Raw genomic sequence first — 16164 nt, 5'->3', positions numbered from 1 at the left:
TCATCAAATTGGGAATCTTTTCGGACATTATTTCTTCAGATATTTTTTTCTGTCCACCCTGCCCTTCTGGCTTCCAATTACATGTATATTAGGCTGTGGGAAGTCATCCCACAGCTCACTGGTGCTTAGTTCTTTTCATGGTTTTTTTTGCCCTACCTCTCCACCCCTACTCTTACCCCATCACTCCATCAAGTATTCTCTTTTCTTGTTTTCTCTCTGTATTTCATTTGGGATAGTTAAATCTTTAAGTTCACTAATCTCTACCTCTGTCATGTCTAATCTGCTATGACTCCCATCCAGTATGTTTTTCATCTTAGACATTGTATTTTTCATCTCTATTAGCTTGATTTTTTTTAAAACAATTTCCATGTATCTCCCTAACATACTTATGCTTTCCTCTGCCTTCTTGAACATATGAAGTATGTTTATAACTATTTCAGTGTCCTTGTCTAATTGTGTCAATTCTTAGTCTGTTCCTATTGATTATTTCTACTTATTTTTTTCATTCTGGATCTCTTTTCCCCTGTTTGCTTCTTTGCATGAAGCTGATTGGGGGCTGGACTTTGTGGTATTCCTTTAAATGCTTTTGAGCTTTGTTCTGGATGCAGCTCAGTCACTTGGAAACAGTTCAATCCTTTCAAGTTTTGCTTTTAAGCTTCGTTAGGCAGGACCAAAGCAGCTTTAGTCTGGAATTAATATGTCCCCCTTACTAAGGCAGTACACTTTTGAGTATTCTTCCTGATTCTCCACGTAGTCTGAGGTTTTCCACTCTGCTATGAGATTCTGAAGTCTTCCCAGCCCTGTGGGAGCTTTGGGAATTGTTCTTTCCAGTGATTCCTGCCCTTTTCTTGGGTAGTTTCCTCACATGCATCTGCTGTCAGCACTTGGCAGAAGCCTCAAAGGGAACCCCCTACCGATCTCCTGGGCTCCCCCTCTCTAGTTCTCTGTATCCCGCCTTGCACACTCCAGCCGCTTGGCCTCCCTGAACTCTCAACTCTGTTTCCTCAACTCCGGGAGACCACTGTGCCCTGCCTGGGTTCCCTCTTATTGCACTGTGGCCTTGGACACTCTTGGTTTTTAAAGATGTTCGACAGTTTCTGCTGCCTTGTGATTGTATTTCTTGGCATGTGACTGACAGCCTTCTGGGAATACAGTGAATTTTCATGAAGATACCTTAGGCACTGTTGAGAGATCAAGTTTAAATTCAGATTCAGCCATTTGTAGTGGTAGAGGAGTCTATATAAATGACAGTTGGATGAACAGAAACCTTGTATGTTTAAAGGCCTGTGCTCACATGGGCAGTGACCACTGCATCAGCGATGCGCTATGCCCAGAGGCTGGCAAGTTATCCAGCCAGCTGTGTGCTTCCTGTGTGCCAGGCCTTTTCTAAGCACCAGAGTGCACTCCTACTTCTCCGGCCACTCTTCCTCTGTTTCCTTTGCAGGCTGATCCTCCACCCTCTGGCCGCTAACTTTTGAAGTTTCTTAAGATTCTGTTCTAAGCCTCTTCTCAACTCGTTCTTTCTCTAGGTGAGGTCCTTTTTGCTTGGGACTTCAGTTATTGCCTATATGCCAGTGAGTCACAGCTGTCTATCTCCATGTCTAAACCACATATCCAGATTCTTACTTATCCCCTCTTGGGTGGCTGACATTTCAAATCTACCACCTCCAGCATACCCACAGCTCAAACTCACATTGCCAGAGTGTCCCATCTCTGCCCCGCTCCTTCCCTTATACCTTGCTGAGATAATTCCCACTCTTCTTTTAGATCTCAGTTCAGTCACTACTTCCTCAGGAAAACCTTCTTGACCTCTAACTAGATCAGATCCTTGTATTTCCCTCTCTTGGTACCATGTGTGTCATTGAGTTGGAATTTGATTGTCTCCCATTAGTGAGCACATTTGTCTTGTTTTGACTCACAGTCACATTCCCAGTGCTTAGCTAGGTGCCTGGTGCCCAGCCAGTACTCTGTACAGTAATTATTTGTTAAATGAACGAAGAATTTCAACATGGTCTGTTAGGATGCTTCAGTGTTTGTAGCTCAGACATTGTAGGATCGTAGAGATGTGAGTGGCCCTCATGCCGGCTACTATGAGAAATGCCCCCTTTCCTTACAAGTGACCTATCTAGTAACTTCAGGCTTTAAGAAAAGATATTCAATTAAGCTCAACCATCAAGGTCAACAAACTGCTTTATAAAACAAGCAAATTCAGACCAACACCACCACAATCTTTAATTTTAGAAATTGATACAAAGGGATCAGTGAGGTACCCATCAAAGCATATTTAGAAAATAAATTCTCTTTTGCGTTTCTATGTGATTTTACCTCATGATTTATTTTAATATCTTTCTAGCACTCTGATCTATAAATTTGGAAGAACTGAAGAGCTATGGACCTGAGATCACTTCTCAAATCACATTTTCCTTTTGTTATATTCTATTTGTAGATAAGTTTTTATCTCTCAATATAATTTACACATTGCCAAATGGAATAGATTGTACATTAAATGTTTTGTTTCTTTACACTTTTATGCTCTGAGTTTTGAAATAATTTTATGAAATTTCTGTCCTTTTTTTTTCATTGAATAGATTGTTAATATGTACATAGTATAAGACTATATAGATGAGATGATCTGTGTTGGTTTTTTTATTCTTGAAGACTTAAAGCTTAATCTGTTCCCTGAGCCAGGGTTGTATCATCACCTAATTATAGAGTTAACTACTTTGTCTCAGTATCTCTAATTTTCAAAATGTGCAAAAAATACAGCTCCATATACCTGAAATAAGTGCTGAGCCATTAAAAAAGGTATTTCAGCAAGTTGTAATTTATTTTGGCTTAAAAATGAGATTTTTTTTTTAAAGGAAAAATGTTTGTTCTTATGTATAAAGTGGACTTTTATATGAAGATTTTTAAAAATGCCTGAAGGACTAGTTTGAAAGCCTCTTTTAAAAACAATTCCTCTCATATGACTTTATTTGAGAAGGGTTAATACATGATCAGATAAGCTCAGTTTTATATGGTTGATGTAAAACGACTGTAAGGCAGCTCAGCAACGTGCTTCTTACAAAAGCAGCTTAAATGGTTCTCTTTTGACAGCCTACTATTATCTGACATTACAAAATTCTATATCAAGCAAGTTTGAGACAACTGCAGCTTAAAAGCATGAACCATATAACAAAAAGTGGAACAATTAGTTTCAAGATAAAGCACTTCTTCCCAAAGGGGATTATTATGACCTAGTGAAAAATTAGGCATTTCATCCACTCAGTTACTGACTGCAAGTATCTTTTTGCTCTAGCTCTCAAGCTTTAGGTGAACTCTTCCTGCAGAATACATCTTTAACCTGCAAGTTCTTACTCCAGTCAAAAACTTCTTTTGCTGAGTTTGAAATACTGTATTTGCACTGAGTGTATTCCCGTGAGAGATTTCAGAGGGATAGTTGGGTCTTTATTTCTACTTTTGCTTTCCTTTGTTATACAGGTTTTGTGTTGTACTTTTTTCCTCCAGAGGGATTTTTCTAGAGCCTTTTGTTGTAAGACAGAATAATATCAGTGGTATTATATGCAGCTTCTAATATAAGCCTTATTTTGCTTAATGTCTCTCCTCTCTGAGGATTTACTGTGCACAGAGCATGAAGCAGTTGTGGAATGCTGTGCCTTTGTCTAGATACCATCTTGTTTAATTACTTCTTTCTTTGTTGTTTTTTCCTCAAAAAAAACCTGTGTCTTGCTTCCAACAAATTTTAAGACTGATTACTTGTTTCCACTCCCTTCTAACCTCTTGCAATAAATATTACTTCTCACACATTCTAGTATTGTTAAATCTGTTGGAGAAAATGAACTATAAAAGTGGGTTGGCTGTTCATTTTGCAGTTACTCAAGTGGACCTGGTCAAAGAAGCAGTTTCCTTTTATAAAATAAAGAGAAATATATATATATATTTTTTGGGGGGGGCGGTGGAGCATGCCATGCGGCTTGTGGGATCCTAACTCCCTGACCAAGGATCGAACCTGGGCCCTCGGCAGTGAAAGCACAGAGTCCTAACCACTGGACCAGCAGGAAATTTCCAGGAGAACTATATTATACTCAGATTTGTGAAATGCTAATGTGAAGGCTAATGAAGGCCATCCAGAAGGCCTAGTGGCAGTTTTTTCTGTTTTTGACTCTGTCATGAATTTGTTTTAATTGTGAGCAAATCACTTAATTTCCCTGTTTGTTTCCTCATTAAAAAAGATAATGTTAGTATCCACTCCTATCAGACATTGTGAGTTAGAATAGGGTCCTTTGTAACCATTTAAAGATACATGTGATTCCCTTAATAAAAAGGTCTCCTGGGGCAGAGTCAAGATGGCAGTGTGGGAAGATGCCGAATTAGCGTCTCCCCACAACTAGGGTGCCTGCCGGCCGCTGATGGGGGACCCTGATGCCCAAGGAGATGGGAGGAACCCCCAAGTGAACCGATAGGGATGTGGTGGGGGCAGAACGGGGAGGAGAAGTGGAGGCCAGACAGCATCCACGCCCCTGAGGCCGGGGAGTTCAGGAGAGGTAGGCAGGAGGGACCCTCTGGGAGGAGTGGAGGGCATTTGCCCCACCCACTCAGGCCCTGGGAGCCCGCTGAGCTCCCAGGCCAGTCCCCTGCCCTCCAAGGCCCCCTCCACTCCCCTGCCACATTGGTCCTGGGAGCATAGGAAGGAGGCTGGGGAGATCAGGAGAGGCAGGTGGGAGGGGCCCTCCAGGAGGACCAGGAGAGGAGCGGAGGGTGTTTTCCCCACCCACTCAGGTCCGGGGAGCCTAATGAGCTCCCAGGCTGGTCCCCTGCCCTCCAAGCCCCCCCCCCACCGCTCCCCCTGGCCACATTGGTCCTGGGGGCATAGGAAGGAGGCTGAGGGGAGTTAAGGAGAGGCGGGGGGAGGGGCGCTCCAGGAGGAGCAGGAGAGGAGCAGAGGACGATTGCCCTGCCCACTCGGGCTCAGAAAGCTTGCTGGGCTCCCAGGTGAGGTCTCCCGTCATCTGAGACCAGGGGTGGGGGGCACGCCTGGGCCCCTTCTGTTCCTTGAGCCTAAGCCCCACCCCACCCCCAGCCCCCAGGGCCTTTTCCAGCCCTGTGGGTCCTGAGCATTGGCCCTGCCACCACCGAAACCTCACCCTTGCTTACACCCTGCCCTCCACAGCCAAGGCCTTTACCCCGTTTTGTTTTGTTTTTTTTCTTTCTTTTCCCTCCTCCTCTTTTTTACTATTGTAGTACTGATATACCTTCCGGTTGTTGATTCGTCTATATTTTTATTTTTATATTCTTCCTAAAATATCTGTTAGTTTCCTAGTCTATTTTATTTTTTACTTCATTTTTTTTTTTGCTGCCCCAGGTGGCTTGCAGGATGTCGGTTCACGAGCCCAGGGTCAGGCCTAGGCTCCTGCAGTGGGAGCTCCGAGTCCAAACCACTGGACTAACAGAGAACCTCAGACCCGAGGGAATATTCATTGGAGTGAGGTCTCATGGAGTTCCTCATCTCAGCACCAAGACCCAGCTCTACCCAATAGCCTACAATCCCCAGTGTTGGAAGCCTCAGGCCAAACAACCAGTAAGACAGGAACACAATCCCACACATTAAAAAAAAAATTGAGGGCTTCCCTGGTGGTGCAGTGGTTGAGAATCTGCCTGCTAATGCACGGGGACACGGTTCGAGCCCTGGTCTGGGAAGATCCCACGTGCCGTGGAGCAACTAGACCCGTGAGCCACAACTACTGAGCCTGCGCGTCTGGAGCCCGTGCTTCTCAACAAGAGAGGCTGCGATAGTGAGAGGCCCGTGCACTGCGATGAAGAGTGGCGCCCGCTTGCCACAACTAGAGAAAGCCCTCGCACAGAAACGGGGACCCAACGCAGCAAAAAAATTAATAAACTCCTACCCCCAACATCTTTAAAAAAATAAATAAATAAATTGAGATGGCAAAAGTGTCACAGATGAAGGAGCAAGGTAAAAACTTACAAGACCAAATAAATGAAGAGGAAATAGTCAATCTACCTGAAAAAGATTTCAGAGTAATGATAGTAAAGATGATCCAGAATCTTGGAAATAGAATGGAAGTGTGGATTGAGAAAATAAAAGAAATGTTTAACAAAGATCTAGAAGAACTAAAGAACAAACAAACAGAGGTGAACAACACAATAACTGAAATGAAAAATACACTAGAAGGAATCAATAACAGAATAACGGAGGCAGAATGAATAAGTGAGCTGGAAGACAAAGTGGTGGAAATAACTGCTGAGGAGAAAAATCAAAAAGAATGAAAAGAATTGAAGACAATCTCAGAGACCTCTGGGACAACACTAAATGCACCAACATTCGAATTATAGGGGTCCCAGAAGAAGAAGAGAAAAAGAAAAGGTCTGAGAAAATATTTGAAGAGATTATAGTGGAAAACTTCCCTAATATGGGTAAGGAAATACCCAAGTCCAGGAAGCACAAAGAGTCCCATACAGGATAAACCCCAGGAAAAACACACCAAGACACATGTTAATCAAACTAACAAAAATTAAATTCAAAGAAACTATATTAAAAGCAGCAAGGGAAAAAAAAAATAACACACAAAGGAATCCCCATAAGGTTATCAGCTGATTTTTCAGTGGAAACTCTGCAGGCCAGAAGGGAGTGGCAGGATATACTTAAAGTGATGAAAGAGAAAAACCTACAACCAAGATTACTCTACCCAGCAAGGATCTCATTCAGATTCAACAGAGAAGTCAAAATCTTTTCAAAGAAAAGCGAAGAGAATTCAGCACCACCAAACAACTTTACAACAAATGCTAAAGAAATTTCTCTAAGCGGGAAACACAAGAGAAGAAAAAGACCCACAAAAACAAACCCAAAACAATTAAGAAAATAGTAATAGGAACATACATATTGATAATAACTTTGAATGTAAGTGGATAAATGCCCCAACCAAAAGACAGACTGGCTGAATGGATACAAAAACAAGACCCATATATATGCTGTCTACAAGAGACCCACTTCAGACCTAGGGACACATATAGACTGAAAGTGAAGGGACGGAAAAAGATATTCCATGCAAATGGAAATAAAAAGAAAGTTGGAGTAGCAATACTTGTATCAGATAAAATAGACTTTAAAATAAAGACTGTTACAAGAGATAAGGAGGGACACTACATAATGATCAAAGGATCAATCCAAGAAGAAGATACAACAATTATAAATGTTTATGCACCCAACATAGGAGCACCTCAATACGTAAGGCAAGTGCTAACAGCCATGAAACCACTTACACCAAATAGATCATCCAAACAGAAAATAAATAAGGAAACACGAGCTTTAAATGACACAATAGACCAGATCTAATTGGTATTTGTAGAATATTCCACCGAAAAGTGGCAGAATACACTTTCTTCTCAAGTGCACACGGAACATTCTCCAGGATAGATCATATCTTGGGTCACAAATCAAGCCTCAGAAAATTTAAGAAAATTGTAATTGTATTAAGCATCTTTTCTGACCACAACGCTATGTGACTGGAAATCAATTACAGGAAAAAAACTGTAAAAAACAATACATGGAGGCTAAACAGTGCACTACTAAATAACCAAGAGATCACTGAAGAAATCAAAGAAGAAATTAAAAAATACATAGAAACAAATGACAATGAAAACATGATGACCCAAAACCTATGGGAAGCAGCAAAAGCAGTTCTAAGAGGGAAGTTTATAGCAATTCAATCTCACCTCAAGAAACAAGAAAAATCTCAAATAAACAATCCAACTCTACACTTAAAACAACTAGAGAAAGAAGAACAAAGAAAACCCAAAGTCATTAGAGGGAAAGAAATCATAAAGATCAGAGCAGAAATAAATGAAATAGAAATGAAGAAAACAGCAAAGATTAATAAAACTAAAAGCTGGTTCTTTGAGAAGATAAGCAAAATTGATAAACCCTTAGCCAGACTCATCAAGAAAAAAAGGGAGAGGATGCAAATCAAGAAAATTAGAAATGAAAAAGGAGAAATCACAACTGACATTGCAGAAATACAATGGATTATAAGAGACTACTACAAACAACTATATGCCAATAAAATGGACAGCCACAAAGAAATGGACAAATTCTTGGAAAGGTACAATGTTCCAAGACTGAACCAGGAAGAATTAGAAAATATAAACAGGCCTATCACAAGTAATGAAATTGAAACCATAATTAAAAATCTTCCAACAAACAAAAGTCCAGGACCACATGGTTTCACAGGCAAATTCTATCAAACATTTAGAGAAGAGCTAACACCAGTCCTTCTCAAACTCTTCCAAAAAATTGCAGAGGGAGAAACACTCCCAAATTCATTCTACGAAGCCACCATCACCCTGATACCAAAACCAGAAAAAGATACCACAAAAAAAGAAAATTATAGACCAATACCACTGCTGAACATAGATGCAAAAATCCTGAACAAAATCCTCAACTAGCAAACAGAATCCAACAGCACATTAAAAGGATCATACACCATGATCTCTAGTGGGATTTATCCCCGGGATGCAAGGATTCTTAAGTATACTCAAATCAATCAATGTGATACACCACAGTAACAAATTAAGGAATAAAAACCATATGATCATCTCAGTAGATGCAGAAAAAGCTTTTGACAAAACTCAACACCCATTTATGATAAAAACTCTCCAGAAAATGGGCATAGAGGGAACCTCCCTCAACATAATAAAGGCCATATATGACAAACCCACAGCAAGCATCATACTCAATGGCAAAAAACTGAAAGCATTTCCTCTAAGATCAGGAGCAAGACAAGGATGTCCACTCTCGCTACTCTTATTCGACATACTTTTGGAAGTCCTAGCCATGGCAATCAGAGAAGAAACAGAAGTAAAAGGAATACAAATTGGAAGAGAAGTAGTAAAACTCATTATTTGCCAATGACATGATAATATACATAGAAAATCCTAAAGGTGCCACCAGAAAACTACTAGAACTAATCAATGAATTTGGTAAGGTTGCAGGATACAAGATCAATGCACAGAAATCTCTGGCATTCCTATACACCAACAACAAAAAATCAGAAATAGAAATTAAGGAAACACTCCCATTTACCATTGGAACAAAAAGAATAAAATACCTAAGAATAAACCTGCCTAAGGAGGCAAAAGACTTGTACTCAGAAAACTATAAAACATTGATGAGAGAAATTTCATAAAATAGAATTATAAAAATAGAATTACCATATGGCCCAGCAATCCCACTACCTGGCATATACCGTTAGAAAACCATAATTCAAAAAGAGACATGCACCACAATGTTCATTGCAGCACTATTTACAATAGCCAGGTCATGGAACCAACCTAAATGTCCATCAACAGATGAATGGTTAAAGAAGATGTGGCACATTTATACAATGGAATATTACTCAGCCATAAAAAGCAACAAAATTGAGTTATTTGTAGTAAGGTGGATGGACCTAGAGACTCATACAGAGTGAAGTAAGTCAGAAAGAGAAAAACAAATACCGTATGCTAACGCATATATATGGAATCTTAAAAAAAATGGTACTGCTGAACCTAGTTGCAGGGCAGGAATAAAGAGGTAGACATAGAGAATGGACTTGATGATATGGGGTGGGAGGGCGAGGCTGAGGTGAAGTGAGGGTAGCATTGACATACACACTACTGAATGTAAAATAGTTGGCTTGTGGGAAGCAGCAGCATAGCACAGGGAGATCTGGTCTGTGCTTTGCGATGACCTAGAGGGGTGGGATAGGGAGGGTGGGAGGGAGGCTCGAGAGGCAGGGGATATGGGGACATGTGTATGCATATGGCTGATTGGCTTTGTTGTGCAACCGAAACTAACTCGGTATTGTGAAGCAATTATACTCCAATAAAGATGTATTAAAAAAAAAAACCAAAACAAGAAACCCCCCCAAACTGCAAAGGATATTATTGGAACAATTGGAGACACTTGAATATAACTGTGTATTGGATAACTAGTAAAAAGAAAAAAACAATCCTTGTTTAATATAGTTGATTCATAAGCTTGAGCTCAAAGCAGCACTATAACATATGCCCCAAGGAAGCTTCTAACTCATGCATTTTTTCTGTAAGGCCCATTCCAGTCTTGGGGGTCATTTTACACAGTGAAATCAGTAACAAGACATAAAAATGTGAAAAAGGTGGCACAAAATAGGCTGTGGAAAGGACACATTACAGCATGAGAGCTGAAACAAGAAGGCAGAGCTTCATCTCGTTCCACCTCAGCTGGGGATCTGTGGGACAGGCGACCTCAATTACCACTCAAAGCATATCCGAAAATGACCAGGGCGTGCCACGAGTATTGACTTGGGAGTTACAGATAAATGTTTTATCGAGTAAGTGAACTTGCAAATAATGAAGTTCGACCGCAGTTTATAAAGAACTCTGATTGACCTGATCTTCCTTTAGCATAGCATTTTTTCATCATCATTCCTATCATGGTCCATCATTTCTTTCCTCATTTAATACTCTGCCGTCAGCTAAATCTTCCCACTGGAGGGCCCTATTTCGTCATGTCATTTTTCTGCTCAATGCTGATTGCTAACTTGTATTGAGAACTTTCTATGTGCTGTGTATTGTCTCATTCCATTCTCACAATTGGATGTAGGAGCTTTTATCTGGAGAGGTGAAGTGACTTGCCCATGGATCGGAATCACAGCTCAGGCCCTTTCTTCCTGAGGGCGAAGTCCTGCTCTTCTCACAGTCAGCATTTCCCGAGCAGCCCTAGAACCTTGGTGTTGCTTTAGGAAAAAGTGTGCGCTGGTCAGAGAACCTTGGGAGACCCTTGGCTGGACTAGATTAAAACATTTTTTTTCCTGTAAAGTTTTTTTCTTAGAGCTTTTTATACACTATGTCTTGTATGTTTTCAGGAAGGAAGTGTCAATTCTTTGGTGTTTTCCATCCTTGAGTCCTGGAAATTTATCTCCTGGAACATGTTGAGAAATAAAATTTGGGGAAACTGCTGCTCTGGTGACTTTAGAAGAATAGATAGAATGCAGGGAATTAAAAGGACAGGGAAACTTAGGTGTGGATGTTGTGATCTTGGGAAAAGCCAGTGGCCAGCCTGACATGCAGAAGAGAAAAGATGAGGATGGAGAGAGGAGGAAGAGTATTTCCAGTTGCATTGTTACTGGAGATTTCTGGTGTTGGAGCTGGGATTCTTGGGGGACTATAAATTCAGGTTGATTTGCTTTTCCCTAATTCTGCCACTGCTATTTATTAGCTATGTGACCCCGAGGCTGTTTGTCTCTCTGTAAGTGTGGTTTGAGAATTAACATGAGGGAATGCCTCGTGGTGCCTGGAAACAGTAAGTGATCAATAAAGCTGGGTCCTTCTTTCCCTGGTGGCTTTGCCTGCAGTGGTTTTTCCTTCCTCATTTGATGGCTTTTTGGCCTTTTGTCACAAGGTGGCATGCCACCTTAAAAAGAATCTGGAGTCGGTTGGTTTTTGTTTTGAACCTGCCAGTACTTTTTTTTTTTTTTTGGTAGCAGATTTAACACAGCTTAAGTCATTTTACATAGGGTTTTAATTTTTTAATTTTTAAACATTTATTTTGTTTTATTTTATTTTGGGGGTGGATATGACCTTTATTGAGCTTATCCACCAGAGTGGAAATAATGTCAGTACAAAACCCAATGTTTGTTACTGTAACTTCTACATCACAATTAAAATCCAAACAGTTTTTTAAAAACAGTCATCTCAATCAAAACCCACTACTTCAGAATCAATAGCTTCTTTGAAGCCACAGTAACACTTAAATATGGTTAAGCCTAGAATGCAGAAATTTGGTTGATTGGAAAACTAATTAAACTTCCAACTTGCTCAAACAGAATTACAAAAAGGCAAAATTGTGTTTTTCACAGAGATACAGTACACTGGAATCACCAGCACTGGACAGCTGTTAGAGTATGTGGAGTCCTGAGATAATAAGGAATCCAGGCATCCTTTAGACAGTCTTCTGTTGTCCTTTCTTCCCAGAGATTTGTGGATGTGTGGAATGACACCACCACCAGCAATCGTAGTCTTGATGAGAGAGTCCAAGTCTTCATCTCCACGAATAGCAAGTTGCAAGCGACGAAGGGTAACACGCTTTACCTTCTGGTCTTTTGATGCATTTCCTGCCAATTCAAGTACCTCCACGGTAAGGTATTCCAGAATGGCTGCGCTGTACACAGCGGCAGTCACGCTCACACGTCCATGGATGGTCTCCCTAGATTTCAGGTGTCCATGAATACGGCCCACCGTATTTCCTCTCTGCGAGCGGGAAACCGCCTTTGTCTTGGCCTTTCTGGAGTCCTTCCCAGCCTTGCCGCCAGCCATTTCAAATTCTGCTGAAGCTCAAACAAGCAAGGCAGAGAAAGTACTAGTCAGACACCCAGTGAGAACCTGCCGCCTACAGCTTCGTTGCGCCACGATTCAAACTGCTACGTAGGGTTTTTAGATGATAGTATATGCCTCTTCAATTCTTTAAGCTGCAGCAAATAGGATATTTTAAATTTCTACATGTCAGTGTGGCAGGGCAAACCTTCTAGACCCCCATGGATAATGTCAGTGCAGAGATCACCAGATCTTTGATTTAGGAGCACCTTGTCCAGGTGACAAAAAGGGATTCAGTATGAGGCTAAGTGTATTTACTTCCTGTTATGGAAGTTATCAACGTAGAGATTGAATAACTTTATTTTGAAATAACTTCAGACTTACAGGAAAGTTACAAAAATAACTCAGAGAATTCCTGTATAAACTTTAGATTCCCCAAAGGTTGACATTTTACCGCACTTGATTTAGTCTGTTTTTTTTCTGAGACATTTGACAATATGCTGCTGACAGGATGGCTCTTCACCCTTGAATAGTTCCGTGTATATTTCCCCAAATCACAACTGCTGTACAATACCAAAATCAGGAAGTTAACGTTGATACAGCACTAAGCACTTCATTCACATTTTGCCAAGTGCCCCACTAGTATGATTTATAGTAAAGAAAAATAAGTTATTTTCAGTTCCAGAATCCAGTCCGTGATCACACATTGCATTTAGTTGTCATGGCCCTTTAGTGGCTCTTAACTTTGGACAACTTCAACCTTTGTCATTCATGACTAGGTTTTCTTTTTCTTTTTTTTAAATACATTTATTTATTTGTTTGTTTTTATTTTTGGCTGTGTTGGGTCTTCATTGCTGTGGACTTTCTCTAGTTGCGGCGAGTAGGGGCTACTCTTCGTTGCAGTGTGTGGGCTTCTCATTGTTGTGGCTTCTCTTGTTGCGGAGCATGGGCTCTAGGCGCACGGTCTTCAGTAGTTGTGGCACGTGGACTCAGTAGTTGTGGCTTGCGAACTCTAGAGCACAGGCTCAGTAGTTGTGGCACACGGGCTTAGTTGCTCTGTGACATGTGGGATCTTCCTGGACCAGGGCTCGAACCTGTGTCCCCTGCATTGGCAGGTGGATTCTTAGCCACTGTGCCACCAGGGAAGCCCATGACTAGGTATTTTTGAAGAATGCAGACCAGCTGTTGTGTAGAATGCCCCTCAATTTTGGTTTGTCTGATGTCCCATCAGGAGTAGATTCTGGTTATACAGTTCGGGCAGGAATAACACAGAGCTTATGTTTTCAGGACATCAAAGCAAGCACACATCTGTCCCAGTACTGGTGATTTTAACTTTGCCTGCCTTGATGCCCAAGGTGGTGTCCACCAGGTATCTCCACTGTAAAGTAGCTATTTTTCTCCTTTATAATTATTAAAGTACCTTGTGTGGAGAGAGACTGATTAATAAGTCAAACAGAACATGTTCGTTGTAATTTTTACTAACAGCAGTATGTAGACTTGAACTAAAGTGGCCCTGTGATATGACAGAGGAGATATACAATTTGTGTGTAACAAATTATAATCTTTACATATATAAATGCTTCTTGTCTGGTTGAAGAAAAACCCAGATGTGGGGGGAGGGTGAGTATATAACCTTATCCTGAAATCTGCCTGTTTTCAGTCTCTTCCATCCCAGTGTCTCTTGGACCAGAGCACTGAGCTTTCATTTTATACAAAATTTGTAACATTATTTCATCAAATTTTATTTTATTTATTTATTTTGGCTGCCCTGCATGGCTTGCGGGATCTTAGTTCCCCGACCAGCAATCGAACCCGTGCCCCCTGCAGGGGATGCTCGGAGTCCTAACCACTGGACTGCCAGGGAATTCCCATTATTTCATTATGAAAAGGAATATTCTCTAGAAAATCGCCGGAAAACAGAGTAAAAAGAAATTCATGTTACCATCTAAAGTCTACTAGTGGCTTTTTGGTGTGTAATAAGTTTTAAAACTGATTTTGCAAGTTAGCATGGAAACCTTAACATTAATTTTTTTTTTTTTTTTTTTTTTTTTTTTGCGGTACGCGGGCCTCTCACTGCCGTGGCCTCTCCCGTTGCGGAGCACAGGCTCCGGACGCGCAGGCTCAGCGGCCATGGCTCACGGGCCCAGCCACTCCGCGGCATGTGGCATCTTCTCGGACCGGGGCAGAACCCGTGTCCCCTGCATCGGCAGGCGGACTCTCAACCACCGCGCCACCAGGGAAGCCCCCTTACCATTAATTTTGACAGTTTTTCATAAGGAAATTCTAAATCTCAAAGGAACCAAATACATTTGTATTCTGTGTATGTAAATGGCACCCCTGGGGTTGTGCAGTGCACAACCTATACAAACGTACACATGGCCCTAACTATTGGTGCTGTGTTCATCTTTTAGTTGTAGCATGGGGCTGGCCACTTGAGAAGTGTTTGGGGTAGCTGGAGTTACACACAGTCATACTAAGGTTCACAGCAACACTTCAGAAAGGAGCTAGTAAAGAAGCATATCGGTTTAATTGGTTAATTGAATTTTATGCCAGGCCCTTTACTTGCCCATTGGCAAGGGCCTCAGAGTCCTATGTGGACTCATCAGTTCTTGGAGGACTTAGGCCTTCTCTCATTCTCTCAACTACAAAAAGTACACTTATTATCTACAGGGACGATATCAAATAGTTCTATTCATTTGAATGCAAAAGTGAAACAAGTCCAATTCATATTTATTATAAATTGTTATTCACAGCACTATTTAATTACAAGGGAAAAGTAGTTAATGTCTTTTGCAAGCGATTATGTTTTAACCAGGGGTATGTACGTAAAGAAACCCTGGGGGGGGTCTGCCTCCCCCCTTTTTTTAATAAACGGGGGGCCTGGAGAAGCCACTCCTGCCTGTATTTCATTATCGGTTTGAAATTTTAGGTGGCATCTCAGTCTTCCTAGAGTGTCGGCAAATGGCACTGACCAGATCCCTCCCCGGAGCCAAGTGCTGCTCCAAGTATACACTCTGACCAGCTTCGGTGCCCTCCCGAGGCAGCTGGCCATCTTCCCTCACCACAAGCTGGAAGCAAGGAGGAAGAGGTCACTTTTACTGTATCCCCATCAGAGAGCTGTTGCTTCTTAGGAGAGCCTGTGAGCACTGAGGAGTGGGAGGTCTGACTGCTCCACGGGGAGATGCCTGTGTGGATTCGAACTCTCACCAAACAGTTGGGACGGTTTAGGATGTTCTCGCCTAAAATACAGGCTTTCTGGCATAAAGCAAAGTTATTTTGGAGGGCCCTGGGGCACCTTAGGGATACACAGTTGTTTCCCAGTAGTTGAAAGCAGCATAACTTGTGACTATGCAGACTTCTAAAAAACACTATGGACAGAGATAAGTGATGGTAAATGAAATAAAAGTCACAAAGGCAGATGCCCCAATCACGGGCTAGGACCTGTGCCGTTCTCCACGCTGGTAGTTTCTGGTGAGAGGGCAGCAGCAGTTTCTCCAGTTACAGTACACCAGCCAGTGACCTACAGATATGGAGACAGTCTCCCTTCTCTGACCCTATCCCTCCTCCAACTCCCCCCTGGGGGCCTCCCCTCTCCACCGCCATGTCCCTCAGCTCCTCGCCCTGCTGGCCTTGGCACCATCCAGAACAAGAGGGCTTCACCCAGCAGCTTCCTGTCCCAGGGCGCTGAAGTTGTCTGCAATCTGCAAGCTGAGCACTGCAGAACCCCCAGGGGGCGCTATTCACACTGAGGCGCAGGAGATGGCACGTTCACTTAAAAAGAAAATTCGTGGCACAAATCAAAGTGTCTTGAAAGATGGG

At 41.8% G+C, this 16164-nt stretch overlaps 2 protein-coding genes across 9 annotated transcripts in view; one reads left to right on the top strand and one right to left on the bottom strand.

Moving 5' to 3' along the window:
• Window positions 1-3804, top strand: part of TMEM50B (transmembrane protein 50B) — a 35275-nt gene extending 31471 nt beyond the window's left edge. For all 8 annotated transcript variants that reach the window (XM_060149441.1, XM_060149448.1, XM_060149440.1 and 5 more), the window contains one exon: window positions 2354-3804. In XM_060149441.1, coding sequence (XP_060005424.1) covers window positions 2354-2399 — 46 coding nt within the window. In that variant the 3' untranslated portion in view covers window positions 2400-3804. The remainder of the gene's footprint in view (window positions 1-2353) is intronic.
• A 7900-nt stretch (window positions 3805-11704) lies between these two features.
• On the bottom strand, window positions 11705-12436 carry LOC132520713 (histone H2A.Z-like). The gene has a single exon (XM_060149439.1). The coding sequence runs from the start codon at window positions 12346-12348 to the stop codon at window positions 11851-11853; it is 498 nt and encodes a 165-aa protein (XP_060005422.1). The 5' UTR covers window positions 12349-12436; the 3' UTR covers window positions 11705-11850.
• Between the last annotated feature and the right edge of the window lie 3728 nt (window positions 12437-16164).

The sequence above is a fragment of the Lagenorhynchus albirostris genome, chromosome 5, assembly GCF_949774975.1.
Source record: "Lagenorhynchus albirostris chromosome 5, mLagAlb1.1, whole genome shotgun sequence".
Classification (NCBI taxonomy): Eukaryota; Metazoa; Chordata; class Mammalia; order Artiodactyla; family Delphinidae; genus Lagenorhynchus; species Lagenorhynchus albirostris.
Note: the sequence above shows the minus strand (reverse complement) of the source record. Positions and strands in the feature narration are given on the sequence as shown.